The sequence below is a fragment of the Bacillus rossius genome, chromosome 14 (genome assembly GCF_032445375.1).
Source record: "Bacillus rossius redtenbacheri isolate Brsri chromosome 14, Brsri_v3, whole genome shotgun sequence".
NCBI lineage: Eukaryota > Metazoa > Arthropoda > Insecta > Phasmatodea > Bacillidae > Bacillus > Bacillus rossius.
The window spans coordinates 4,253,628-4,280,772 of NC_086341.1; the positions used below are offsets into that span (position 1 = coordinate 4,253,628).

Consider the following 27,145-nt stretch of genomic DNA (forward strand, 5'->3'; position numbering starts at 1 on the left):
GCTATTCCACTGTGAACAGTTTGGAATTATATGTGTCCTGAATTGTCTTTTACAACCATATATTTTTCTCAGTGTGTTGGTATTATGAAACTCGTATGTCATGTCACAAGATAAATGAAACAAGTGTTGGATAATTTTTTACCTCCATATACAAATCCACATACTGTGGGAAACAGCTCATTGTGAATAGGCAGTCACTGCATGGGCTGCATTGCCTTATTGGCAAGATCTCTCTCTTTTGCTTCTAACCAAAGGCTATCCAGGTAGAATTGTTTGTGTATTCAATCCAAGATTTTTCGCACATTGTAAATATGGTGGACATTGGTGGTCACCACAACAAACATTCAATTGCTTCTACAAATGTTCTTACACTACATACGTCTTTAATTACCTCGATTTCAAAGAGACATTAAACTCTAATATGCAAATTCCTTTATTCATACGCCCAACAATGCTTGGAGACGCCATATTTCGCATAAACTTTTAACGGCTTGTTAAACTCCGAAGGACTGCTTTTTTCTTTTCTTATTGACTGCTACCAGTATGTGAAGTTAATTCCACAATTGAAAATCTGTGGTTGCTTTGCTACATAAGGCTTTTATTTTACATGCTTTAAAACATTTTCATACTGTTTACATTTATTATACCTGAGGAGTAATTTTGATTTTGATGAATCAATCATTTTCGCGAAATACAACTTTCTTTACTAAACTTTTCAAACTCTCCCGATGTAATGGCATCATAAAAGGTTTGCTAATGGGATTAATGTAGTATCTTTCAGATGTGAAATTAAGGCAGCGAGCAGCAAGGTGGTGGAGCAGCAAAGATATTGTGTATGGAGGGTTGGTACTCCTACCTTTGTAAGGATCTCCTTGCGGAGTGTAATTATTTCTCGCTGCAACAAAGCGGGCAGCAGTGCTTACTTGTGTTTCCCGGTGCTGAGGTACGGCAGGACGTCCATAAGTACGGCTGGCAGGAGCTCCAGCAGCAGCGACAGAAGGATGTACAGCCACTTGAACTGCGTGAAGATGGAGATGCAGTACCACATGGCGTCGGCGCTCGGGTACACTCTGTTGTACTTCTTGGCGAAGCCGTAGAACTGCCTCCACGTGATGGGGTTCCTTGCCCCGGACACGAAGTTGTACACCTTGGGCGACTTCCTGTAAGCATCGCCCATCTGCCTGTCACCGTAACGGAGCGAGCAAGAATCCAAGTAAGGGTCAGCAAAGGCTGATCTTCTATCCCATACAACTCTAATAAAGACTTTTGAAAACTAAAATTTACACCCAGGAAAGTCGAAAATGATGATACTCTGGATAAAACTTTCACCTGCTCAACTCATTACAATTAATGTAATCGTAGGGTATGAGTGATAGACATTCTGGTTCCGAAAATTCTTATAGGATGATGATGGTAGTAGATGTTTTAAAGTCTCTTTAAGAATGTTGAACATGTTATATTGAAATTATTATTATTTTACCTAAAATTAAACATTATTGCATCGATCGGGTATCGAACCAAGGACTGAAACTGATCGAATAAATCTGTAAAATGATGAGTGACTTATTTAATGAATTTTGGAATTTTTCCCGAATTCCTAGCTAAATAATTACACGATTCCAAGATGGCGGCCAAATGACAAGATAGCGGGTGACACAGCAATAATAAATGATTACTGCAATCTAGCGGGTGAGAATTCAACTAACATGGCGTCAGCTCACTCTAGCAGACGATAACAAGATGATGGCTTCCAGCAGATGAAGACAAGATGGCGGACATGACATCATACTAGTTGACCTTGTTATTGGTGGTGGTAGGTTAGTCTGAATGTGACTTCCGTGGAGGAAGGATCGGACGCCATTTTTATTTTTTTTTGCCCTCACCGGGTTCGAACCGAGGACTCCGAGCTCTGTGTCGTTAATGTATGTTTTTTAAATATTTTTTTATTAAAAATTATATTAATTGAATTTATTTATAAATTTTAAAATTTTTTTAAGATCATTAAAATCGGATTAAAAGCGGGCGTAACGGAAATTGCAGCGGTGATGTCATAATCCATGATGACGTCAGAGGCTTATCTGAGGCTGTAGTCATGGATGCTTAAGACTACATATGGACATTTCTAGCTGCTGGTATTTTTAAGGAATAAAACGGGAAATTTTCCCTCGAAACGGGAATTTTTCCCTCGAAAACGGGAAATTTTTTCTTAAAACGGGAATTTTTTAGTCATTTTGAGTCATTTTTGAGGAATTTTGAGGAATTTTTTCCGCCGTAACGTCACAAATCCAATATGGCGGACAGACAATCACAATCCACGCGCCGGCGCCTGTTTCCGGACCGGCTAAGCTACACTACTATAAATGTTTTATTACAAAGTGATTATATATTTTGTCAACCATTTTCAAATCGGAACACAAATTGTTTATATATAATCAATCGGTATCTTAAAAAAAGCATATGTATATGCAATATTTGATGGTAAATTATATATACTTAAGGAAGGGATACGATACAAATAAGTTGTTTTTTTACTCCACCATGGACCGATAGACCGTGGAGGTATTCCTATAAGGTAAGGTTTGGGAACCAAAAAGGTTTGCATCTCGACGAGTATACGGACCGGTCGCCGGACGAGGAAACGTCCCACGCGGTGGCGATGATGCCGCTGGCCACCATGTCGACGGGCACCATGTCGGTGTTGTTGTTGAGCTTCACCATGCCGCAGCGCATCTTGCCCAGCGCGCCGCCCATCAGGCTCAGCGTGGGCCCGTTCATCGAGTCCAGCCAGCCGACCACGGGCTCCCTCCACACGGGCGTCACTGCGACAGAGGCGCGCCGGCGAACATAACCTCACTGCACCCACCCGTCCGACCGCTGCGGAAGGAAAACCACGTTGAGGGGACGCCTCCTATTCCAAGTACCATGATTTATCATTTATATTAATCACTGATCAGCTTTTAGATTTCGACGTGACGTGACGTCTAATAAATCGATGAAACGCCAGCTGCACGCACGAAAAAGTGTCCCGTAACGCACATCGTCCCGTTACGCTGTGTCCCGTTACGCTCATTGTATCGCTTGCGCCGCATCTATCTCTCTTCCACTCGATTGGAACAACCATCGATTTGACTTTTTCGAGGCACATTAAACTTGAAACACTCCCATTCGTTTCCTACTTTTCCTGTCATCGTCCTATCCTTAACAGAATAACACAGTTGGGAAGAAGTTAAATAGAAAACATGTATAAAAGTTATAGTTAAAATAATCTCTTCGTTAAAGTAATAAACCTATTTGAATTAATAAGTGCAAATAAAAGTAAATTTATCAATTAAATTGTACATTTCATTTCACTCCTTCTTTGTATCCATACAAAATAGTGATAATTCAATAAATATGATTCAATTTTATTCATAAAAGTATGAAATCATTTCATCAATGTTTTGTTATGACGTTGTCACGTTAAACTATCGTCCGTAAACCGACTTTACAGACAACCAATATTTTTTTTCAATTGTTTAACTTTCACAAAATTGAAATATATATACAGCGCATACCTTTCTGCATAATTAGCTGCCAAAGTTACATTTTTAACGTTTTTGGGTTGAACAAATAAGAAGAATTTAATTTATTGCAGAACTGAAACTTTTTAGGTTTAACTGCAATGTAACTGGCTACTTCATGATATGGTTTGCATTTCTATCACAAAAAAACTCATTTCATGTTTCTTTTCTGTCGAAATCTTAACAAATTTGAGAATACTGAAATGCCAGGTAAAAATTCATTAATATTTCCTGAAAGAAATTCAAACCATTTCTTGAAGTAGCCAGTGGCATTGCAGTCAAAACCCCCGGACCAGGGGCCTGCCTGAGAGAGACGTGAAGGGGTGTACACAGGGCCGGTGCAAGATAAATTGGCGCCCTAGGCGAAAAACCTTAATCCCCCTCCCACCCCTTCCCGGCCGGACACCCGAAAGAAAAATTTTCCTTGCCTCAAAATACATCACGTAAGCCTAAATTTTGTCAACAATCAAATGTAAGCAGGCTTGTTTTTTTTATTACTTTTTTACTTATTACAAATCATAAACAGGTCACCGTTGACTTTAAATAATTACTTATTTCAATATAAACATTCCAAACTGTTACAAAAATCCATTTTCACCTAGTTTCAATAATCTTCAAACATGTGATATCAGCTGTTGTGTGTCGTGCTGCGCCGCCCCCAGCTACTTGGCGCCCTAGACGGTTGCCTAGTTCGCCTGTACGGACGCGCCGGCCCTGGGTGTACAGGTGTAGTTCCACTCACCGATCGACGGTCTGAATATGGCGACTGGGAGGGTCTCGCAAGTGTCCTTCACCACCGTCTCGGCCAACGCCTTCGTGAAGGTATACGTGTTGGGCCACTTGCTGAGGATCCTGTGGACAATCCAACCGCTTCAGCACCAGACACGACCCTCATACTCGAGGGCAAAGGGCTCACAGTAGAAAGATTTACTTGGGCCACAGTTAACCACACATGGACAGTTATTTTCAACCACAGTCAGTATACACTATACACTCAGTATACAGTATACAGTATGTCCATAAAAGGATTCCCCAGTTGTAAGCACATGCGCGAGTACTGCTTTGATGTTTTCTCACCTACGCAAAATGACGACTCCTGAGAACAAAGTGTTCCGTGTTCTCCAGTTTGCTAACGTTGAAACTGCAATTTCAGCCCTCCCCGATGGAATCTCTTTGTGCGAGAGTGGTTGAACCTTGAAGTCCCTGACCGTTGGATTGGTCGTAGTGGTCGAGATGAAAGAGCTCTTTCTCTCTGGCCTCCACTGTCATCTGACATAACGCCATGAGATTTTTTTTTCCTTTGGGGCTTTACAAAATATTGTGTCTACGTTCCGCCGCCACCTAATGATTTGCCAGAGTTGAGAGACAGAATTTAAGATGCTATTGCTTCCATTACTCCGGACTTGTTAACAAAAGTGTGGGAAGAATTGGGCTTTAGGTTGGATGTGTGCCGTACAACTAAATATGCACATATAAAACATTTGTAAGAAAATTAATGTTTGTTTGTCTTCATTTTGATGTATAGTTTTTTTGTAAATAGTTGAAAATAAATTGATATAGTATACTCTTTAGACTGGGAAAATCTTTTATGGACATCATGTAATTAGTTGTAATAAGAGGTTTCAAGGCAGCACATTCATTCCGTTGCTGTTGCACTCACACATCTCATTCCAGCACGTCAGTGACTTAAGCCGACTGAGGTTGTTATGTCAGACCTGTCCCTAATGCTTGCCCCGTCTCACGTCATACAAGGGCGAGCTTGAGCTGATATGCCAAAAGCTCCAGCCCATCGGCCAATCTCGTCCCTTGCATTGGCTTAATCACCCAGTAAAAACCAGGAGATAAGTGTCCCCTGATTATTACTAGCCAATCAGGAAGCAGACCCTGCCCATATGGCCAATGCAATGTTTACCACAATATTGCAGGAAATTAATTCAACCTTGTCGTGGCTACCACCTAGAAGCATTTCATACACAAACGTATTTAAAAACCTGGAATATTCTCTGTCGTGTCCACCATTTCGGCCTCGGCCGACACTGCAACGCAGTCGGAACGGTCTTCTTCCCAAGTGTACATTGAAGCCCTATACAACTATGGAGAGCCTAGTGTCTCCAGTCGCTCACAGATGACAGTTGTGTATGTTCACAAACAGTGTGCTGAATTTGGCTTGTAACATCGCCGGCAGTTATCTAGGGTAAATATTGTAGTTCCAATGTGTTATAATTAGGTGTTGTGTATTTGTGTGAAAAGTTAATATGTTCAAATCCTTTATGTACATGGTACTATATGTGGCTCAGACGGGCCAGCCACTTCAGAAATTGGCACTCCAGAGCAATCTGGGGTGGGAATGTTACTGCTATTCCTCTCTCTCTCCCTCTCATTCCTGTCCATAGTGGTAGTGACCAATCCTTCAGGGGCGGCTCCTGAATTCCTCCCCTGGTTTCAACCCCTCGGACGCAGCCCACACATCCCTCCTGGTAGTGACCCTTCATAAGACTATTCGGTATCCCCCCTCCCACAGACAGACAGACATCTTTTATAGAAAGTATTTTAATGCTCTGCATCTTTCTGGAAGACAAAAAACTTTATTACTTGAATGTTTATAAACATCTAAGGGCGGTATTACAAAACACCCAGTAAGGTAGCGAATAAGCACTACCTTGTTGAGTTACACCTGTAACATAACTTGCAGACTGTATTCCAGAACGTGTCCAAACCCTATTCCTGTTAGATAACGAAAAAGCAACTTTTTAAATAAACTCAGCCCTGCGCGAGGCTAGAAACGTATTTCAATGCATTCTAGCAGACGTTTAGTAATCATCGATACATTTGTTACACCACCAAAAATTCCATAGATAGCAATAGGTCTACTACCGTGGGAACTAAATTGTGTAATTTTATTTATTCTGAATTACTTTTAAAGTTGCGATTATTTCTTGTTATGACCATTTAAGTGTACAAAATGTATTCCAGAACAGTTTCGCCAACGTAAAGTTTCATTTGGCACACCGACATGCTTGGTACGTCCTTCCGAGGATCATAAAAATGACTATATACTAATTAATGGCACCAGATGCGAATGCGCCATCTGGACGAAATCAACGAAACAAAAATGAGCTCTGCGCATGCGCGTAATTTTGGCGACAGAAAGGACACCGAAATAGGTTGCCCAAAAATAAGGGATTGGCCGTGTGCTATGGTACACTAGGAATGCAGTTAGTTAGGGTACATGTGTAGCATATGCAACATCTAGGCCCTTATTTTTGTGTGTTGGAACCCCGACCTAACTGGACAGTCAGATGGATTGGTAGGATGGGCTTTTTGGGACTCACATCGTCTGGAAAGACGCCAGCTCGTCCTCGGACATGGTCGCCAGGCGCTTGTAGAGGTCCTCGGGGTCGGCCAGCGGCTTGCACACCTGCTCCTCCACCTCCTCGCTGATGCAGTTGGAGTAGGCCGTGGACACGCACACCAGCGCCTGCGGCAGTCGAGGTCACACGCGTGGGGTCCCGCCGACCAGGACTCCCTCTCTGGGGCGCTACACGAGCCGCGGGCTCGTCATATCGGACCCACTTTCAAGATTTGCAAGATCTGGCCGTAGATTGCAAATAAACATATCACAATTTATACCATAGCAAACATAATGATGCATCTTATGAATAAAGATAAGCTGGATAAAAAATAGGGCAGCAGTTAAAAGTACACATCAATCTCCTATTGAATCAATTCTGAACCTAAACATAACCTGGAATATATAATGAAGTCAGTTTAAAGATTTTAAATTGTAAATACTAGGAACGCATGTAAGTAAAACTTTAGTTTTGGGACCGGAGGGGTTGTAATCGAAAGCTAGCCTCACCTTAAGGTGGTCCATGCTCTTGGCCAGCTTCACGATGGCCTCCGTGGCCCACACGTTGGTGGCCAAGGCGCTGCACAGCTCGTCGTCGAAGCGCACCGAGGCGCCCACGTGGAAGATGATGGACACCTGGCGGCACAGCATCTCCTTGTCCTCCAGGCTGAGTCCCAGGCCAGGCCGCGAGAGGTCGCCGCACACCGCCACCACCTTGCCCAGCTCCCCCCGGCCCAGCTGCCCGAACAGCTGCACCCAACACGGTCGGCATCAACACACCCGGTCCCTGCGCCACTACTGCACTACACGACAAGAACCACGCCTACAGTCTCACCCACCATTACATTAGCTGCCCACCTTGGCAGACACGATTGCCCCACACTGAATAAACAGGGCTGCCGAAGGTTTGACATACGGCAGGCTTGCCGAAATTCTCAAGTAATCACTTTCAGCGAATATTTACAAGAGCACGTGCCCAGTATGTATTACCTCTTACACATCTAGTGTAGAAATAATCAACACGCGATTTGAGGCCAGTGATTAGTGATGGTGACATAGGGTTCTGGGCTTGTTGGAGACTGTAAAACCATTCAGCTATAATCAAAAATAAGTTTGCCACTGCAGAGTCAGGAGGAATACAGGACTCATAACGACCAATCACGAGAAAGTGGAGTGGCAACAGTTTCATGTGTGGCATGTTAATCACTGCAGAACTAGACTATGTTCAGTCAGGAAGCATGCCTGTACAATTCGGAGTGAGAACTAGCGTGGCATACAACAGATCAACAGCCCCCACTGGTTGACACGTCCTCCCAGAGAGCAGCAGTTATCTGAATGTGTATCGAGAAGGCATCTGGGTGGTGTATAAGGAAAAGTTTTACAATAGGACCTTGAAAGAATGTAAAAGAGGGCACAAGGCCACCATGCAGTAGCCCACATGATGGCAAAAGAAGGTAAATAATTACAACCTTGAGGATTATACAAGTTTGAATGAGGAGTTACGACGTGACAGAAACAAATCACAGGACGCTTGAGCAAATTGGCTACGCGATGGCCCACATCATAGGCGAAAGGTAATGCAATGTATTATATCTGGAGGGTTATGCAAGTAAGAATAAGCATGGCAGTGGGCAAGAGGAAATTACCATCTGGTTGAGCAGGTTGGCCAAGCGGTGGAATCTAACATTGCAAAAGCAGGTAATTGATTACAGCTGGTGTGTTATACGAGTACGAAGTAGGATTTACAATGTGACAATGGGCAAGAAGACCATACCAGCTGGTTGAGGAGGTTGCCCACGCTGTTGCCCACGCCATGGCAATAGCAGGTAATGGATTATGGCTGGAGATTTACACGAGTACGAATGAGGATGTTAAACATGACGGCAAGAGCAACACGCCGGCTGGTTGAGGTTACCCACACTATCGCCCATACCATGGCAACAGCAGGTAATGGATTATGGCTTGAGATTTACACGAGTACGAATGAGGATGTTGAACGTGAAATCAAGAGTAACACACCGGCTGGTTGAAGAGGATGGCGACACTATCGCCCACACAATGGCAACATCAGGTAATGGATTATGGCTGGAGGGTTTAACGAGCACGAATGAGTATGTTGAACACGACGGCAAGAGGAACACACCGGCTGGTTGAGGAGGTTGGCCACGCTGTCACCCACACCATGGCAACAGCAGGTAATGGATTATGGATTGAGGTTTACACGAGCACGAGTGAGGATGCTGAACGCTAAGGCAAGAGCAACACACCGGCTGGTTGAGGAGTTTGGCCACGCCATGGCAACTGGAGGGTTTACACGAGCACGAGTGAGGATGCTGAACTCTAAGGCAAGAACAACACACCGGCTGGTTGAGGAGGTTGCCCACGCCTTGGCAACTGGAGGGTTCACGCGAGCACGAGTGAGGATGCTGAACGCTAAGGCAAGAGCAACACACCGGCTGGTTGAGGAGGTTGCCCACGCCATGGCAACTGGAGGGGTTACACGAGCACGAGTGAGGATGTTGAATGCTGAGGCAAGAGCAACACACCGCCTGGTTGAGTAGTTTGGCCACGTGGTCACTACACCATGGCAACTGGAGGGTTTACACGAGCATGAGTGAGGATGTTGAACGCTAAGGCAAGAGCAACACACCGGCTGGTTGAGGAGGTTGGCCACGTGGTCACTACACCATGGCAACTGGAGGGGTTCACACGAGCACGAGTGAGGATGCTGAACGCTAAGGCAAGAGCAACACACCGGCTGGTTGAGGAGTTTGGCCACGCCATGGCAACTGGAGGGTTTACACGAGCACGAGTGAGGATGCTGAACTCTAAGGCAAGAACAACACACCGGCTGGTTGAGGAGGTTGCCCACGCCTTGGCAACTGGAGGGTTCACGCGAGCACGAGTGAGGATGCTGAACGCTAAGGCAAGAGCAACGCACCGGCTGGTTGAGGAGGTTGGCCACGCGGTCTCCCTCGTCCCGACCGCGGCGGGGCCGCACGACCAAGTAGACGCGCTCCAGCCCCGGGCAGCTCCTCAGCAGCTTCTCCAGCAGCACCTTGCCGCAGAAGCCCGTGGCGCCCGTCAGCAGCACGCTGCGGCCGCAGTAGAACTGCTGCACGGGGCCCACGGCCCGGATGAGCCCGGGCGCCTGCGTGTCGCTCATCGCCTGCAAGCAGTCCGCCGGTCGCTGCTGGTGTACCTCCGTCACCCATCACTTCCTGACCTTATTAACTAAGTGTATATTGGGAGGGTTCTAGGTAGGGAAGACCCATAAGTGCGTCTCAGGCCTATACTCCTAATCATACAGTGGTTTTAACCACGCTGGAGGGGTATCATCCATAATGTGCTAGATGGAGATTGCCCAGCCATGGCTACTCATCTCACTCGTAACTTTGCACTTAACTTATATAAGTAACGTGCATGGACACATGAGGAACCCTGGGCAAGAGCAAGCAGGTTGGTTACCGGGAACAGAAGGATGGTTCAAGAATACGAGTTGGTCCGTAGTAGAAAGAACTACTAGGCAAGTTCGGGAATTTTTGACATTTCCGTCTGCATCGAGTTTGAGCGCGTCTGGATTGGGACGAGCGACGCGTGCGCCCCTGGCGGTGAGAAACAGAAGCTACTCATCGCCCACCAGGCTGACAATCACATAATGTTTTTTATTGTCTTTTTAATTTTTTTCAACACTTCTGGTGAAAATTCATCAGTGGAAATAGAATTGATTTTTTCCCCATTGTTTTTCAATGTTTAAACACAGCTGATCATTTATAATTGGAGTTAGATTTGATGTTTCTTGCTGACTTTTGATATTTCATGACTTTGGTGTAGAACAATCATCATTGGAGCTTGAATTGAGGTTTACTTTTTAAAGTTTCATGACACTACTAGTGAACATTTATCACTGGAGAACAAAGTATTAAAACAATTAATTATAAACCAAAATAAATATTTTAAAAAATATATGTTCAGTTTTCAGAGTTATAAAAGTTAGTGTGGCAAAACAATTTTATTTTATATTTTAACTACTTACAGGCCTACGGCCCTGTTCGGCGGCAAAGTAGAGTGACCCGCGAATTTAGTTGATACATCACAGACGATCCTAAGCAGGTAATAGACAAGTGTTTAACGAGTCATTTTGTAGAGCCCTGCAAAGTTCTAATTACTTTCACTTCACAATCTTGTATATAATCAGCCAGGGGCGGTTCTAGGATTTGCGGGGCCCTGGGCCATTTTCTTTGGTGGGGCAGAACCTCACGAAGGGAAATTCAGGAGTGCTGCCCCGGAAAATTTGAATACACACACACAAACACACACTACCTGCAGTAGCTAGCGTTGTCCACGAGATAAAGCAAAACGGATAGGTAGAGACCGGAAAAATTCGCGGATTCATTTCGTGATAGTCTAGAATCCAAAAAAACGTTTGCCTTTTTACTGCATCAGTGATTGGGCCACAGTTTATCTGAATGATAATCGGCCAATGAAAAACATTTAAAAAAAGAAGTATCTAATCACTAGCGTCCCAGTTAACAGGTGTCACGAGTCAGTAGCCAATGAGCAGGTGTAATTTTCCCTCGTGCATAGAGGATCATGGCGTATATCCTACAGGTAATTGAAATCGCGAATTTTTCCGGTCTCTACAAATGAGTTATAAGAACAATAAAGATAATTTTAGCATTATAAGTAGAGACCGAAAAAAATCGCGGGTTCAATGACCTTCAGGATAGACTCCAATATCATCTAGACACTCGGGCAAATGCCAACTGTTCATTGGCTGCTGACTTGTGAGACGTCTCGACTGGGTGGTCTGTGATTCGACACTTCTATGAGTGAGGTTTTCTAATTGGCCCTCAGTCCTCCAGATTAACAGTAAACCAATTGCAGAAGCAGCACTAAGGTATAATTATTTGAATCTTAGCAAAACACGAAATGAACCCGCGAATTTTTCAGGTCTCTATTAATAACGCGACGCGAATTCCGCACGTCTCTCGATTGAGTGAAGAGCAATGATGTTCAGCCTGAAGCTTAAAGAAAACAGCTGAAAAACTGTTATTCAACAAAGCGGGTTTTTTTTGGACGTGATAACGTCTTATAAATTGATGAACGCCGGCTGCACGCACGAAATTTTGTCACGTTTCGCCTGAGCCGAGCGTGTGCAAGAACCGGCCAACCACCGTGCGAGATAATCTTCTATAATATCAACCAGGTTAAGGTGGGCTTTTTAAATAATTGTTCGTGATTATATTGAAACAAATTATTTAAATTAAATTTGCAAAACAACTGTAAATAATATTTTGAAAATTATAAAGTATGCAATCATTTCATCAATGTTTTTCTTGTTATCTTTAAAAGATTTGTGCAATGGGAGTGCATGACTTGATGTAAGTTTTTGGACATACGCCATTGCTAAGAACTTTTTCTGTTGAAGAAAACTAATAAATAAAATAAATAAATAAAAATAAAAATACTCAAAAAAAGATACAAAAAACACACAAAATTAAGCAAACAATTGCTGTTGTCAACAAGGATATGAACACCACAAAATATTCCGAAACAGGAATATGGTCAGCAAACAAAGAAAAAACAAAGAAAAATGTACTAAGAGAACGAAAAAATCCCCACAAATGATGACAACACAAAAATATTGAAACCCAAAATAATTCAGCACAACAGTTGAAGCGAGACAAAAAACATGACAAAACGAAAAAACAAACAAATAGGTAAAACTATTGTATTTGTTTGTTTTTTCGTTTTGTCATGTTTTTTGTCTCGCTTCAACTGTTGTGCTGAATTATTTTGGGTTTCAATATTTTTGTGTTGTCATCATTTGTGGGGATTTTTTCGTTCTCTTAGTACATTTTTCTTTGTTTTTTCTTTGTTTGCTGACCATATTCCTGTTTCGGAATATTTTGTGGTGTTCATATCCTTGTTGACAACAGCAATTGTTTGCTTAATTTTGTGTGTTTTTTGTATCTTTTTTTTGAGTATTTTTATTTTTATTTATTTATTTTATTTGTTAGTTTTCTTCAACAGAAAAAGTTCTTAGCAATGGCGTATGTCCAAAAACTTACATCAAGTCAATGTTTTTCTTATGACGTTATCGCGTAAAATTATCGTTCCTAAACCGACTTTACAGACAACCCCCCTTATTTATTTTATCAAGGACACTCACTGGTTTTTAGCGTGAAAGTATAATAATTATCACTACAACTGGTTCCGTTCGTCGACTTCCGGTACTTTTTTTTCTCACGAGATAACTCCTGCCAAACGCCGTAAGCCGATAGCTAGAGACCAAAGAAATTCGCGATTTCAATGACTTTTAGGATGGACTCCATGATCCTCTATGCACGCGGGAAAATTACATCTGCTCATTGGCTACTGGCTCGTGACACTTGTTTAACTGGGATGCTCGTGGTTCGATACTTCTTTTGTTAAAGGTTTTTCATTGGCCGAGTAGCATTCAGATAAACTGTGGGCCAATCACTGATGCGGTAAAAAGGGAAAACGTTTTTTTGGATTCTAGACTATAACGAAATGAATCCGCGTATTTTTCCGGTGTCTACGCGATAGCTCTACGGTGTGACGAACAGGTGAAATGCTCGGTCGAAGGACTACAGGTTCGCCCGCTTGATGCTTGCTACGCCCTTGTGACCCCCGGGGAGGGGACCGGTCCGGCCTGCGGGGGGGGGGGGGGGGGGAGGGGGTCCGCGGGGAACACAGAGGGGGTCCGGGGAAACCCCGCGGAAACCAGCTCTCTGGAGCGGGCCAATCGCTCGCCTCGTGGAAAGATTCTGCTCCACGCAGCGCCCGTGGTAGGATTGGCGGGGGGGGGGGGGGGGGGGGGAAGCCGTGGATACAGGCGTAGCCAGGTTTAAACAACTAATAAGAAACTAGTAATGGTAATCACAACAGATAAACTATTTCTACTAGCATAGTGTTATGTAACACGCATCCCTAGAAACATTTCTTAAAAAGGAGAAAGGGGGGGGGGGGGGAAGGTATTGAGTAGGACTGTTCCAATACCAATTCCTGGTTTTGGATATTGGCACAGGTATCAAAGGCGACAGAAAAATTCCTGCAAAACTATTTTTTTTAAATACTTGTCTTGGCGCTTATTGAGGAGGGGGGAAAGGGGTGGTTTTTTGTTAAAAAATAAATAAAACGACAAAAAAAAGTGCAACATTAATATTCATATTGTTACGAATGCAGACAGGACCGCAACACGCGCCAGGTTCGGAGCTGGCTGGCGGGCCCTTGCCAGGGCACATGGCGTCACGCGCGTTGTCACGTGTGCGCGATTGACGTGGGGCATGCCACGCGCGCCTGGCCGGGATTACAAGGGTCGTCGCTACCCCCATCCTCTCCCTCCCACCCCCCGCCCGCGCGTCGTCCTACCTCGGCGCTGTTATCTACTATCGGCTAGGGACCGGAAAAATTCGCGGGTTCAATGACCTCCAGGATGAACTCCATAGTTCTACGTACACTCGGTCAAATGCCATCCACTCATTGGCTGCTGTCTTGTGAGACGTCCCAGCGTAGCAGCCTGTGATTAGATAAAGCTTTGGTCGGGTGTTTCTCATTGGCCCCGAGTCACCTAGGTGAGTTGTGAGCCAATAGCAGAGGCAGCACTGAGGTATAACTATTTGTTTTTTAGCCTGTCGCGAAATGAATTCGCGAATTTTTCCGGTCTCTGAAATATCGCTGAGTGGTCTGGGGAATTCCGCTACCCTCCTGGAATGTTCGGGCGTCGGGTCGGCACGGGATGACGCGACTCGTCACAGCAGCTCTCGTCGCTTCTGGAAAGACGACCCACGACTACTTAAGCCGCGACGCCGGCCTCCGCGGGAGTTCGGGGCGGATCCCGAGCGAAGGGAAGTGCGACATCGGCGAAGAGGGTGAGAGACAACCCCTCCCCCCCCCCCCCCCCCATGAGAGTGGCGAGACGCGGAGTTCGACTGGATCGTGAAAGTGCGGCGACTGAGTGGCGCGAGACTGGGTGTGTGGACCATGGAGCTAATATACAGTAATACATCTGGAGAGGACAAGGGAAGGCCAGCAAAGGATGCGAGGTGAAGCCGGGTATCGGCGTTTGTTCCCTGCTTCCTACGCTGGAAGAAAACGAAAACGAGCCAAACTTGTCTCGCGCGGCCGTAAAATCCTCCAAACTAAACTCGCAACAGCTCCGAAACTATCAAAACAATCAAACTGAAAATTTTACTGAATTATCTGTAAACATTCTTCCCCACACCGCTTTAATATTTTTTTCGAAACATGAATACTTTCATTTTTAAAAATTAAATACCTATTTACTGCCAAATTTTTTTGTGAATACGCAGAGTAAATTTCAACATCGAGGAAAAATTTTTGTTTGCAACTATAGGTGGGGGACACCTGCGTATGAAATTAGGAAGAAGCTTCAAATTTTATTTATATACCACTCTTGACGCATTCAACCCCATACTTTTATTTTTACAGAGAGTTGAAGTGGGAATAATGTTTCAGTGGGTAACACTACCGACATATGTCTTCGTAACGCACTTCTTTTTGTTATTATACTTCTCAAATTTTATAATTTCATACACAACGTTTATAAAAAACTAATTCTTACTTTTCATTTAATCTATTACAAATCTCTTGTAATATACGTGTATTAGTAGAAGTTAGAAGTCTTTTCAATATCATGTTCATGTTCCAGTCTACTTACTCAACCAACGTAACATGCAAACCTTAGCTAAACACTGGTAGAGAATTGTTTGTAATAACTGTAATGCTATGCATATACTGACAATGTAAGAAACTTTCAATTTTATTAATTGTTTGCATAAGAATTAATAATTTTAAAAAATCATAGAATAGGCCTTTATAGACTGAAAACTTTTCACGAAGTTTCAAGTAGCGTACATAAAAGTTTTTAAATATATATAATTACCAAATATTGTTGAATATATTTAACATTTTTATACATGTTACAACACACATATAATAACAAGCCTATATAGGATATAAAAAGACAGACGCCAAATTTTAGCATTTTGTATTTCTTTTCTCTGTGTGAATAAAATAACAGTTCTTAACGTAGTTGCTAATACATACTGTACTATATTTCTTAAAAAAATACGAAAACCCCTGACATCATCACCATAACAATGATAAATTTGCAAAATAATTAAGGCACGTCTTTTAATGCTACGAAGCACACTTTTAAGAGAAATGTTTTAAACTTATGTTTGGATTTATCTAATATCTTAAAAGCATTGTGAAACCGTTCCTTTGAGGGAAACCTTAATATACCGAACACCATATCATCCTTTAATCGAGTTAGATTTTCGCTTCTTAAGACCCATTTGTCTTCAAAATGCACTGTACACAATGCATGGTTCGGAGACGCAGTCCAATTTTTCCGCTTTGTCGCTTTTTCCCAGATCTGTCGTTGACCGTCACGTTTTGTAAATCTATGAAAAAAGTAAAGAATTATACTTACAACTGAAACAACTTCTCTTTGTTAAATAGTTTTCTTAGGTTTTTCGAAAAGTTCGAAGATTAGTTACTTCCGTTTAAAAAATTTCCACTTTTTTCTGATGCTTCAAAAGTTTTGGGAATTAATTTAGTTAACAAATGAAAAAAAAAATCTTTAATACATGTGAAAAGCAACGCCATCCGGCTTGGAATTCCATCGATTTCTTCAGCCATATGCGCTACAGGAATTCACCATTGTAGCCGCACACCAGCGCCACTCAAACCTCAAGGACAAGTGGGCTGGGGCTGCGTTTGCAGTAGAAATACGCTCTCCTCCTCTTTCTTTTCAACCCTTCTTCGCAACCGGCTGGACACCAAGGAGCATGTAAGAAGATCTGGAGTGGACATGTGTAGGGCGAGAGCGAAGCCAGCCAGATCTTCTTACATGCTCCTTGGTGTCACACCAAGGAGCATGTAAGAAGATCTGGAGTGGACATGTGTAGGGCGAGAGCGAAGCCAGCCGGTTGCGAAGAAGGGTTGAAAAGAAAGAGGAGGAGAGCGTATTTCTACTGCAAACGCAGCCCCAGCCCACTTGTCCTTGAGGTTTGAGTGGCGCTGGTGTGCGGCTACAATGGTGAATTCCTGTAGCGCATATGGCTGAAGAAATCGATGGAATTCCAAGCCGGATGGCGTTGCTTTTCACATGTATTAAAGATTTTTTTTTCATTTGTTAACTAAATTAAATCCCAAAACTTTTGAAGCATCAGAAAAAAGTGGCAAATGTTTTAAACAGAAGTAACTAATCTTCGAACTTTTCGAAAAACCTAAGAAAACTATTTAACAAAGAGAAGTAGTTTCAGTTGTATAATTCTTTACTTTTTTCATATATTTCCAAAACGTGACGATCAACGACAGATCTGGGAAAAAGCGACAAGGCGGAAAAATTGGACTGCGTCTCCGAACCATGCATTGTGTACAGTGCATTTTGAAGACAAATGGGTCTTAAGAAGCGAAAATCTAACTCGATTAAAGGATGATATGGTGTTCGGTATATTAAGGTTTCCCTCAAAGGAACGGTTTCACAATGCTTTTAAGATATTAGATAAATCCCAACATAAGTTTAAAACATTTCTCTTAAGAGTGTGCTTCGTAGCATTAAAAGACGTGCCTTAATTATTTTGCAAATTTATCATTGTTATGGTGACGATGTCAGGGGTTTTCGTATTTTTTTTAGAAATATAGTACAGTATGTATTAGCAACTACGTTAAGAACTGTTATTTTATTCACACAGAGAAAAGAAATACAAAATGCTAAAATTTGGCGTCTGTCTTTTTATATCCTATATAGGCTTGTTATTATATGTGTGTTGTAACATGTATAAAAATGTTAAATATATTCAACAATATTTGGTAATTATATATATTTAAAAACTTTTATGTACGCTACTTGAAACTACGTGAAAGGTTTTCAGTCTATAAAGGCCTATTCTATTATTTTTTAAAATTATTAATTCTTATGCAAACAATTAATAAAATTGAAAGTTTCTTACATTGTCAGTATATGCATAGCATTACAGTTATTACAAACAATTCTCTACCAGTGTTAAGCTAAGGTTTGCATGTTACGTTGGTTGAGTAAGTAGACTGGAACATGAACATGATATTGAAAAGACTTCTAACTTCTACTAATACACGTATATTACAAGAGATTTGTAATAGATTAAATGAAGTAAGTAAGAATTCGTTTTTTATAAACGTTGTGTATGAAATTATAAAATTTGAGAAGTATAATAACAAAAAGAAGTGCGTTACGAAGACATATGTCGGTAGTGTTACCCACTGAAACATTATTCCCACTTCAACTCTCTGTAAAAATAAAAGTATTGGGTTGAATGCGTCTAGAGTGGTATATAAATAAAATTTGAAGCTTCTTCCTAATTTCATTCGCAGGTGTCCCCCACCTATAGTTGCAAACAAAAATGTTTCCTCGATGTTGAAATTTACTCTGCGTATTCACAAAAAAATTTGGCAGTAAATAGGTATTTAATTTTTAAAAATGAAAGTATTCATGTTTCGAAAAAAATATTAAAGCGGTGTGGGGAAGAATGTTTACAGATAATCCAGTAAAATTTTCAGTTTGATTGTTTTGATAGTTTCGGAGCTGTTGCGAGTTTAGTTTGGAGGATTTTTCCGCCGCGCGAGACAAGTTTGGCTCGTTTTCGTTTTTTTCCAGCGTAGAAAGCAGGGAACAAACGCCGATACCCGGCTTCACCTCGCATCCTTTGCTGGCCTTCCCTTGTCCTCTCCAGATGTATTACTGTATATTAGCTCCATGGTGTGGACAGGCGTGAGATAAGGGACGAACCACTGTTGAGCCTGGATTCAGTGAGGAGTGCGATCTGTGGAATTTGACAGATATTGAGTGACTTGATGATAAACATATTTTAATGCCAGTGATTTGAGATTGGACATTTTAAAATATAATTATTTATTATTAATCAAAATATTAGTAATTAATAAAACTGCAATAAAATTTAATTCGGATATTGCTTATGAACTCAGTTCTCCCCACATTATAAATTGTAACATTATGTAAAAAATGCAAATGCACATTCTTCTTTTTTTATTTTTTAATATATCTACTACTTCATCCGCATCCATTTCTGTCCCATCCATAGCGTACATTTATAAGAGCCAAACAGTTCAATCTGTTTTCACTGGTTGTGTTGCGTAAGTAGTTATTCAGTCTCCTTAGTTTTTAAAATGTCCTTTCTGGGATAGCAGTGGAAACACCATTACAACTCTAGAGTGATCTACCGTCAGATACCGGCATGATCGTTGTTTCGACCACATTTTCTGTTGCATTATTAATAAATCAAGAACGGAAAAAATTGCTAATCCATTTCGCGATAGGCTTGAATTTAAATACGCTAAGGTCCTGCTTATGATATTGACTCAATTTTTATCTGGATGCCAACAAAGAAATAGCAATGAAATAAATAATTTCTAAAATAACAAACGTAAACCTAATAATATATTTTGACACTGTTTCAGCACAGTTTAACTGCACAGACAAACAGTTTTCCCAAAGATTCTCCAGCTTACGATATATTATTAGAGACCGGAAAAATTCGCGATATCAATGACCTGTAGGATAGACTCCATGATCCTCTATGCACGCTAGAAAATTACATTTGCAAATTGGCTACTGACTGGTGCCACCTGTTTACTGGGACGCTAGTGATTCGATACTTCTTTTGTTGAAGGTTTTTTCATTGCCCGAGTTGTCATTCAGATAAACTGTGGGCCAATCACTGATGCGGTAAAAAGGGCAAACGTTTTTTGGATTCTAGACTATCACGAAATGAATCCGCGAATTTTTCCGGTCTCTGCAGACAAACGAGGAAGAGCTGGACACGCGAACACCTACACGGTTGAAGCCTGACAGCCAATGGAACGACTCCTCGGGGCACAGACACCAGTGGCGTGCGTGCGCGCAGACAGTCGGACCTGTGTGCTCGGCCTTGGACCTACACGCTCGGGGAGGATTACGAGGTGCGGTCTACAAGGAAACCATTGGAAGGCCTTCACATTTTCGGCGATCCTCCTCGACACCCGGTTTCGGTCGTGTGGGGGAAAAAAAAGGTAGTCTGATCTGTGGGTTGCCCACGAACCGGTCCGTTGTTCGCAGATGTCTTCGTGGCGACGTCCTTCCCGGAACTGGTTGCCATGGCGACGCGCCGCCGGCAGTCTTCGGTCCGTCCCACTCCACCATCAACTCCAGCAGAAACCCTCAACTCCAGTAGAAACCCTCTACTCCAGTAGAAACCCTCAACTCCAGTAGAAACCCTCAACTCCAGTAGAAACCCTCAACTCCAGTAGAAACCCTCAACTCCAGTAGAAACCCTCTACTCCAGTAGAAACCCTCAACTCCAGTAGAAACCCTCAACTCCAGTAGAAACCCTCAACTCCAGTAGAAACCCTCTACTCCAGTAGAAACCCTCAACTCCAGTAGAAACCCTCAACTCCAGTAGAAACCCTCAACTCCAGTAGAAACCTTCAACTCCAATAGAAACCTTCAACTAAAATAGAAACCTTCAACTCCAATAGAAACCCTCAACTCCAATAGAAACTTACAATTCCAATAAAAACCCTCAACCTAAATAGAAACCTTTAACTCAAATAGAAACCTTCAACTCAAATAGAAACCTTCTACTCCAATAAAAACCCTCAACCTAAATAGAAACCTTCAACTCAAATAGAAACCTTCAACTCAAATAGAAACTTTCAACTCCAATATAAACCTTCAGTAGAAACCATCAACTCCAATAGAAACCTTCAACTTAAATAGAAACCTTCAACTCCAGTAGAAACACTCAACTCCAGTAGAAACCCTCAACTCCAGTAGAAATATTCTACTTCAACAGAAACCCTCAACTCCAGTAGAAACCCTAAACTCCAATATAAACCCTCAACTCCAGTAGAAACTCTCAACTCTAACAGAAACCATAACTCCAATAGAAACCCTCACTCGAATACAAACACTCGCCTTACTTGTATTAGCAATAGACTTGCAATTTTCGTACCACTGAAAGGAAAAACTCACTCATAAATAAAATTTAAAAAACTCCATTGGCTCCATGGTAACTGTGCCTCGTAATCTAGATCCATGTTAAGATTGTAGCAAATGAGTTATAAGAACAATAAAGTTGATTTTAGTATTATAAGAGACAGGAAAATTTCGCGTATTTCAATGACATAGGATTGACTCCATGATCCTCTACGCACTCGGGCAAATCGCATCTGCCCATCGGCTACTGAACTCGTGACAACAGTTGTCTGGGATGCTCGTGATTTGGTACTTCTTCTGTTGAAGGTTTTTCATTGCTCCAGAGCCCTTCAGACAAACTGCAGCCCAATCACTGAAGCAGCAAAAAGGGCAAACGTATTTGGATTCTAGCCTATAGCGAAATGAATCCGGGAATTTTTCCGGTCTCTGCATAGAAACAAACCCTGCAAAATCTTCGCCGAAGTTTTCAGTTTTTCAGTCGGCTCAAAAACATTTTTTTTTTAAATTCCGTAAGGCCCAGACCCATTCGACGGGCCTTCTCTAAAATACCCTCAAGAGTAAATGACCCAAGGCCCCGAAAAGTCTGGAGGGCGCCAAACAAAGACGTTCGCAAGGGGAGGGGTAAAGGGGATATGTCTTCCAACCTCCGGAAAAAATAAATTTAAAAAATTCTAATTCCCTTCAATAAAATGAAAGAATTTAAAAGCATACACAGGGTTGTATTTAATTTCCATTCGTTTCGTTTCAGATTATTTCGTTTGTTTCACTTTGAAATGTAGAGAAAGGTATCATTTCAATATATTTCAATCTTTTCTTTTGATTTATTTCGTAACAATTATCCAAACGATCGATTCATTGAATTCGTTTATTCAGATCGTTTTATTTCATTAATATTAGTTTATTGCAATTCCATTTTATGTAGTTCTCCCCCCCCCCCCCCCCCCCATGGGGCGTAGCCAGGGGGGGGGGGGGTTAGGGGTTAACCCCTCCCCCCTTAGCACCAAATCTTTAATTAATTTCTTATTCATTACTCAAACATATTTCATATTAAAATTAATAAAATTTTTACCATTACAATATTTAAATTTAAGAACCGAAAACTGCTAAAATAGCACTATTTTACACCTTAAAATTCAAATTGTGGTTAGACTAGGTTAGGTTAGGCTAGGTTAAGTTAGGTTAGGTTATATTACGTTAGGTTAGGTGAGGTTAGGTTTTGATTGTGGTATTTAGGCGTTAAGGTACATTTAAGAAACACACACAAATTCATTCAGTTGTTATTTCGGCGTTGTGGTACACAACAGTTTTCTAGCTGTCGGCGTTGTGGTCAATTTTGACATTCTCGGCGTTATGGTATTTCGGCGTTGTGGTGACGACCTCTCTCTCTCTCTCTCTCTCTCTCTCTCTCTCTCTCTCTCTCTCTCTCTCTCTCTCTCGGCGGAGTCCCGTACACAGGAGCGTGACGCAGCCTCGTGTGGCGGGTCAAGGTCACGTGCGCGCGCTGAGACCAGCTGTTGGCGGCAGTGTCGTCTCCCGCCGCGCCGCGCCGCGCCAGCTGTTTTCACTTCCGGTGGTCGACGGCCAGCACCTTTGGGGCACGTCGCGCGTCGCGGTATTTCGTGTTTCCGAGGGTCCCCCGTCCCCCGTCCCCCGCGGGCAGACGCTTCTTCGTTGCCCCAGCCGGCGAACCGCGCCTGAGTTCATCGGCTACATGATGGACCCCCGTCTACCCGGTATGATATCCAGTGGGGGATCCAGGATTTTGGTTTGGGAGGGGCTTGACCCAGCTGAGGCTAGGCTTCATCAAGGCAAACACTAAAACAATAGTGGACCCAGATGATTTTGGAGGGGGCTTGAGCCCCTTAGCCCCCCCCCCTCTGGATCCGCTACTGATGATATCCCAGCGCAGACAGCGTTTAAGAACTCGCTCAGGGCCGAGAAGTAGTTTTGGTTCCGGATTAGTAGAGACCTGCAAAATTCGCGGATTCATTCGGTGATAGGCTAGAATTCAAACACATATACCTCTTAGATAATTTTGCTATTGGCTTACTGTTCATATCTGGACGAATCTCAACCAGTTATAAACCCTCAACCAAAGTAGGATCGAATCACAGACAAACCAGCTGAGACTACTTACAAGTCGGCAGCCAATGAACTTGCGTTATTTGCCCGAGTGTACAGGGGTATGTGCAGTCTATCCTGATGGCCATCGAAACCGCGAATTTTGAAGGTCTCTACTCATTAGGTGTTTAAAACTTCGTTCTTAGAAGAGTTAAAAAATGGCTAAAAAAAAAAAAAAAAAAAAAAAAACCACGCGATTTCAAAACTAATAAAGATATCCGAGTGGGGTCTCTTTACGAAAACCATTTAAGAGTTCGCTGAGCGTTGAAAAGTAATTTTTTTTTTAGTATTAATTTTTTCAACTGTATTTTTAGAAGAGTTAAAATGGCTAAAACGCATGTTTTTAGAGTAATTTTTGGGCGTGAAACAACCAATACTGATTCTTGAAAGCACTTAAGGGACTTGCATTACACCTTTATCTTCACTTCTCGGCCATATAGTGTTACGGTCACCGCTCAAAGCACGACGAGAAGACTGCGCACCAGTCCAGAGGAGACACCGCGCTAGAAGCACCAGCGAGCGTCGCTGACACAGATACACCCCTGAATAGGCGGGCCCCTTAATAAACTAATCACTAATTAAGAGACAGCGTCATCTGTGAGAAAGCATTCAGTTACATCAATTATCTGAAGAGTATAATGTGTAGCAACGACGTGAAAGAGTGTTGAATTATAGAGACACGCCCTTGCGCCCTGATATCACGTACTGAGTTTATTACCCGGACGTGTCTTTGGCACGCGATGCTACGAGCAATGGCGTAGCCAGGATTTGTGTATGGGGGGTGTTAGGAAGCATACCCCCCCCCCCCCCAACGTATTAAAGCGGTGGTCCGGGGATCCTCCCCCGGGAAAATTTGGATTTTAAGGTCTAAAATAGTGCTATTTTAGCAGTTTTCGTTACTTAAATTTAAATATTGTAATAATAAAAATGTTATTAATTTTAAAATGAATTTTGTTTGAGTGATGAATAAGAAATTAATTAAAGATTTGGTGCTAAGGGGGGGGGGGGTTGAATCCCTAACAACCCCCCCCCCCCCCCCCCCTGGCTATGGCAAATTCTTTCAGAAGCAGGTACGTAACCGGACCAGTTTCCACCTCTGTACTCGTCGCTGCTCTGCGGCCCAAGGTTCTCCGCAGTCTCAGGTATTCCGTGGTCGCGTCCGGCACTTTCTCCCTCCCCGCGGACAGTCACACACACCCCCCTCCATCCCACCAGGGGGCTCGTCGGGACTTTCCCCGGGTCTCCTCCCCAGCACGCGTCGCGGCGTGGAAGTGTTCCAAACACGTCACCGTTCAGCGGCGCCGGATCTGTAGCGTTCACAAGCGCGGAGTTGACCGACACCATTCATCTCTGGATGTCGTGTATAGTGACTGCCCATCTTGAACTATAAGTAGAGACCGGAAAAATTCGCGGATTCATTTCGTGATAGTCTATAATCCAAAAACGTTTGCCTTTATACTGCATCAGTGATTGGGCCACAGTTTATCTGAATGACACTCGGCCAATGAAAAACCTTTAACTAAAGAAGTATCGAATCACTATCGTCACAGTTAACAGGTGTCATGAGTCAGTAGCCAATGAGCAGGTGTAATTTTCCCGCGTGCATAGAGGATCATGGAGTCTATCCTTTATGTCATTGAAATCGCGAATTTTTCCGGTCTCTAACTATATGCGTGCACTAAGAAGAAATCTTTAAACATACAGAAAGTTTAGTAATGTTCGAGAAGATGCCTACAAATCAAGCAAAATATGGAACCCCGCTCTTTAGAAAATCCTCAAGACATAGCTCCGCATCCAACATCAGACGGATCGCCCGCCCCTGATTGGCAAGCCAACCAGAAGAAAGGAAGGCTCTGATTGGCCCACGGCTGCAGCCAATCAGGAAGCACCTTCCCCTCGGGCGAGAGTATGTAAGTGCAGGATAACTTGTAGGAACCACCTCTGCAGGTAAACGCTCCCTGATGATGGCGACTGCAATGTCGACCGGAACGTCGGTGAATTATTCGCAAAAAGGACGCGGCTACAACCCAGAAGCCAAGCTACTAAATACAGAAAGTTTTCCATAAAAAAAAACAGTTTGCACATTTACGTTTCACGGTCAAGATTTTGCAAGCGCAAGCGCGGGCCCCCTCAGTGAGAAGATTCTTAATTTCGCGTGGGAAGGGTGGGGGGACCCACTTCCCCCCCCCCGGGATCTATGCCCCTTGACTTAGAGTATAGTTAGGCATCCGCAGAAATTGTTTTGGCACAGAAGTATCATCCCAAATGGATTTAAAAAAAAACGCGCGCCTGTGAGCGCGACGTCTACTGTGCTGCAACTAAAACACTAGAGGCGAGGCAACGAGGTAGGTTGTGCCGGCCCAACGCGGGGGGTACAGGATATGCCCCCACCTCTCTTTCCACTGCTGTGATTCGATTAGGAGCGGCGGCCCCCCCCCCCCTCTTTCACTCTCTCTGTGTCTAGAGGGTTCAGCACGTTCCCACAGACCCGTCTGCGTGAGATAACGTAACTGGGACGCCATTGTTCTTGATGCTTCGAGCGTCAAGTCGACCTTGATGACGGAGCCGCACTTCTGAGCGCTACGAGGCCTCTTCAGGACGGGGCGAACTTTGCAGGCACATTAGACGACGCCGGCCTCCGGCGGGTTGAGTGACAAGAGGCGTATCTTCAGAGCGACGAGGCCAGTGAAGAGGGCGAGCGACAGCGGGTGACGAACGGCGGACTTCGCGTGCGAAGACTGGTCCACCGTGGACCGAAGCACCAAAGTGTTGTGTGCGCGGCGGACGAGCGAGCGGTGAGTAGTGAGAGGCATTGAGTCGGGACAGAGGTGCGTGTTGAGAGACCAGCTCCAGTGGGGAGAGTAAATTTTGGACTCAATGAAGATGTGTTTAATCTGTGGACAAAAAAAAATTGCTATAACTGAATGAATTTTTTTTTAAATATTAGCTAATAAAAAACTACGAGTTATTTCTGGACCTGTATTTCCCATTCGTATTAGAGACCTGCCAAATTCGCGGATTCATTGACCTCTAGGATAGACTCCACAGTCCTTTAAATACTCGCGGAAATGACACCTGTTCATTGGCTACTGACGCGTGAGACGTCTCAACTGGGCTGTCCGTAATTCGGCACTTTCTTGGTTTAGTGTTTCCCATTGGCTCACAGTTCCCCGGATAAAATGTGGGCCAATCGCAGAAGCGGTACGAGGGTATAGTTTTTTTTTATGCTAACTTATTGCGAAATGAATCCGCGAATTTTGCATGTCTCTCTACCCATTCGTAACAATATGTTTACTTCTCAAGGTCACGACACACAGTGGCGGGTACAGGAATTTTTTTTTCGGGGTGGGGGAGAGAGTGAGAGAGAGAGAGGAGGAAAAATAGCAATCATCAGTTTACAAGATGCCAACCTGAAAAAAAAAAGGCGTGTGTTTACACTCGGCTCTGCAGTAATCACGTTCTTGGTTATAATTTTTTTCATACTAGGTGATAATTTGACGCGGAGCATATTAATTTAAATCATCCTGTGATGAAATACAAAACACGAGTATTAAAAAAATTCCGACTCGCAACGTGACACGAGTGTTCATAACCTCAAAAACACGCTCCGGCCGCTATCAGTCGTGACGCATGGTTATCGCGGTCATGTTGGCGAATTAGCAGCGCGACGTAAGCTGTGATGTGCGCATGCGCGGTGCGTGGCGTGGAGCCGCCAGAACCACGGAGTCGGGAACTGCCAGGAGATCCCGTGCTGTGACGTAGCGAAGTGGAAACTTCTTCAGCCGCGTTGAGCGATTTTTGGTAGGGGGCAAAACTCACGGGCTCGCGTCTCTGACATGCTAGTGACGTGTTGCGCCACACTGGCGACGCGCAGCGGACTGTGTACATGTACACGCATATACAGAGACCGGAAAACTTCGCGGATTCATTTCGCGATAGGCTAGAATCCAAAAACGTTTGCCTTTTTTTACCGCATCAGTGATTGGGCCACAGTTTATCTGAATGATACTCGGCCAATGAAAAACCTTCAACAAAAGAAGTATCGAACCACGAGCATCCCAGTTTAACAGGTAACACGAGTCAGTA

General features: G+C 43.2%; 1 protein-coding gene across 3 annotated transcripts in view; it reads right to left on the reverse strand.

Annotated features, from left to right (window-relative positions):
* The window catches only part of LOC134539049 (putative fatty acyl-CoA reductase CG5065), a 52,261-nt gene that overhangs the window by 7,364 nt on the left and 17,752 nt on the right, over positions 1–27,145 (reverse strand). For all 3 annotated transcript variants that reach the window (XM_063380742.1, XM_063380741.1, XM_063380744.1), the window contains 6 exons: positions 9,851–10,078; positions 7,420–7,659; positions 6,893–7,038; positions 4,303–4,412; positions 2,621–2,819; positions 924–1,160 (listed from right to left, as the gene is read on the reverse strand). In XM_063380742.1, coding sequence (XP_063236812.1) covers positions 924–1,160; positions 2,621–2,819; positions 4,303–4,412; positions 6,893–7,038; positions 7,420–7,659; positions 9,851–10,078 — 1,160 coding nt within the window. The remainder of the gene's footprint in view (positions 1–923; positions 1,161–2,620; positions 2,820–4,302; positions 4,413–6,892; positions 7,039–7,419; positions 7,660–9,850; positions 10,079–27,145) is intronic.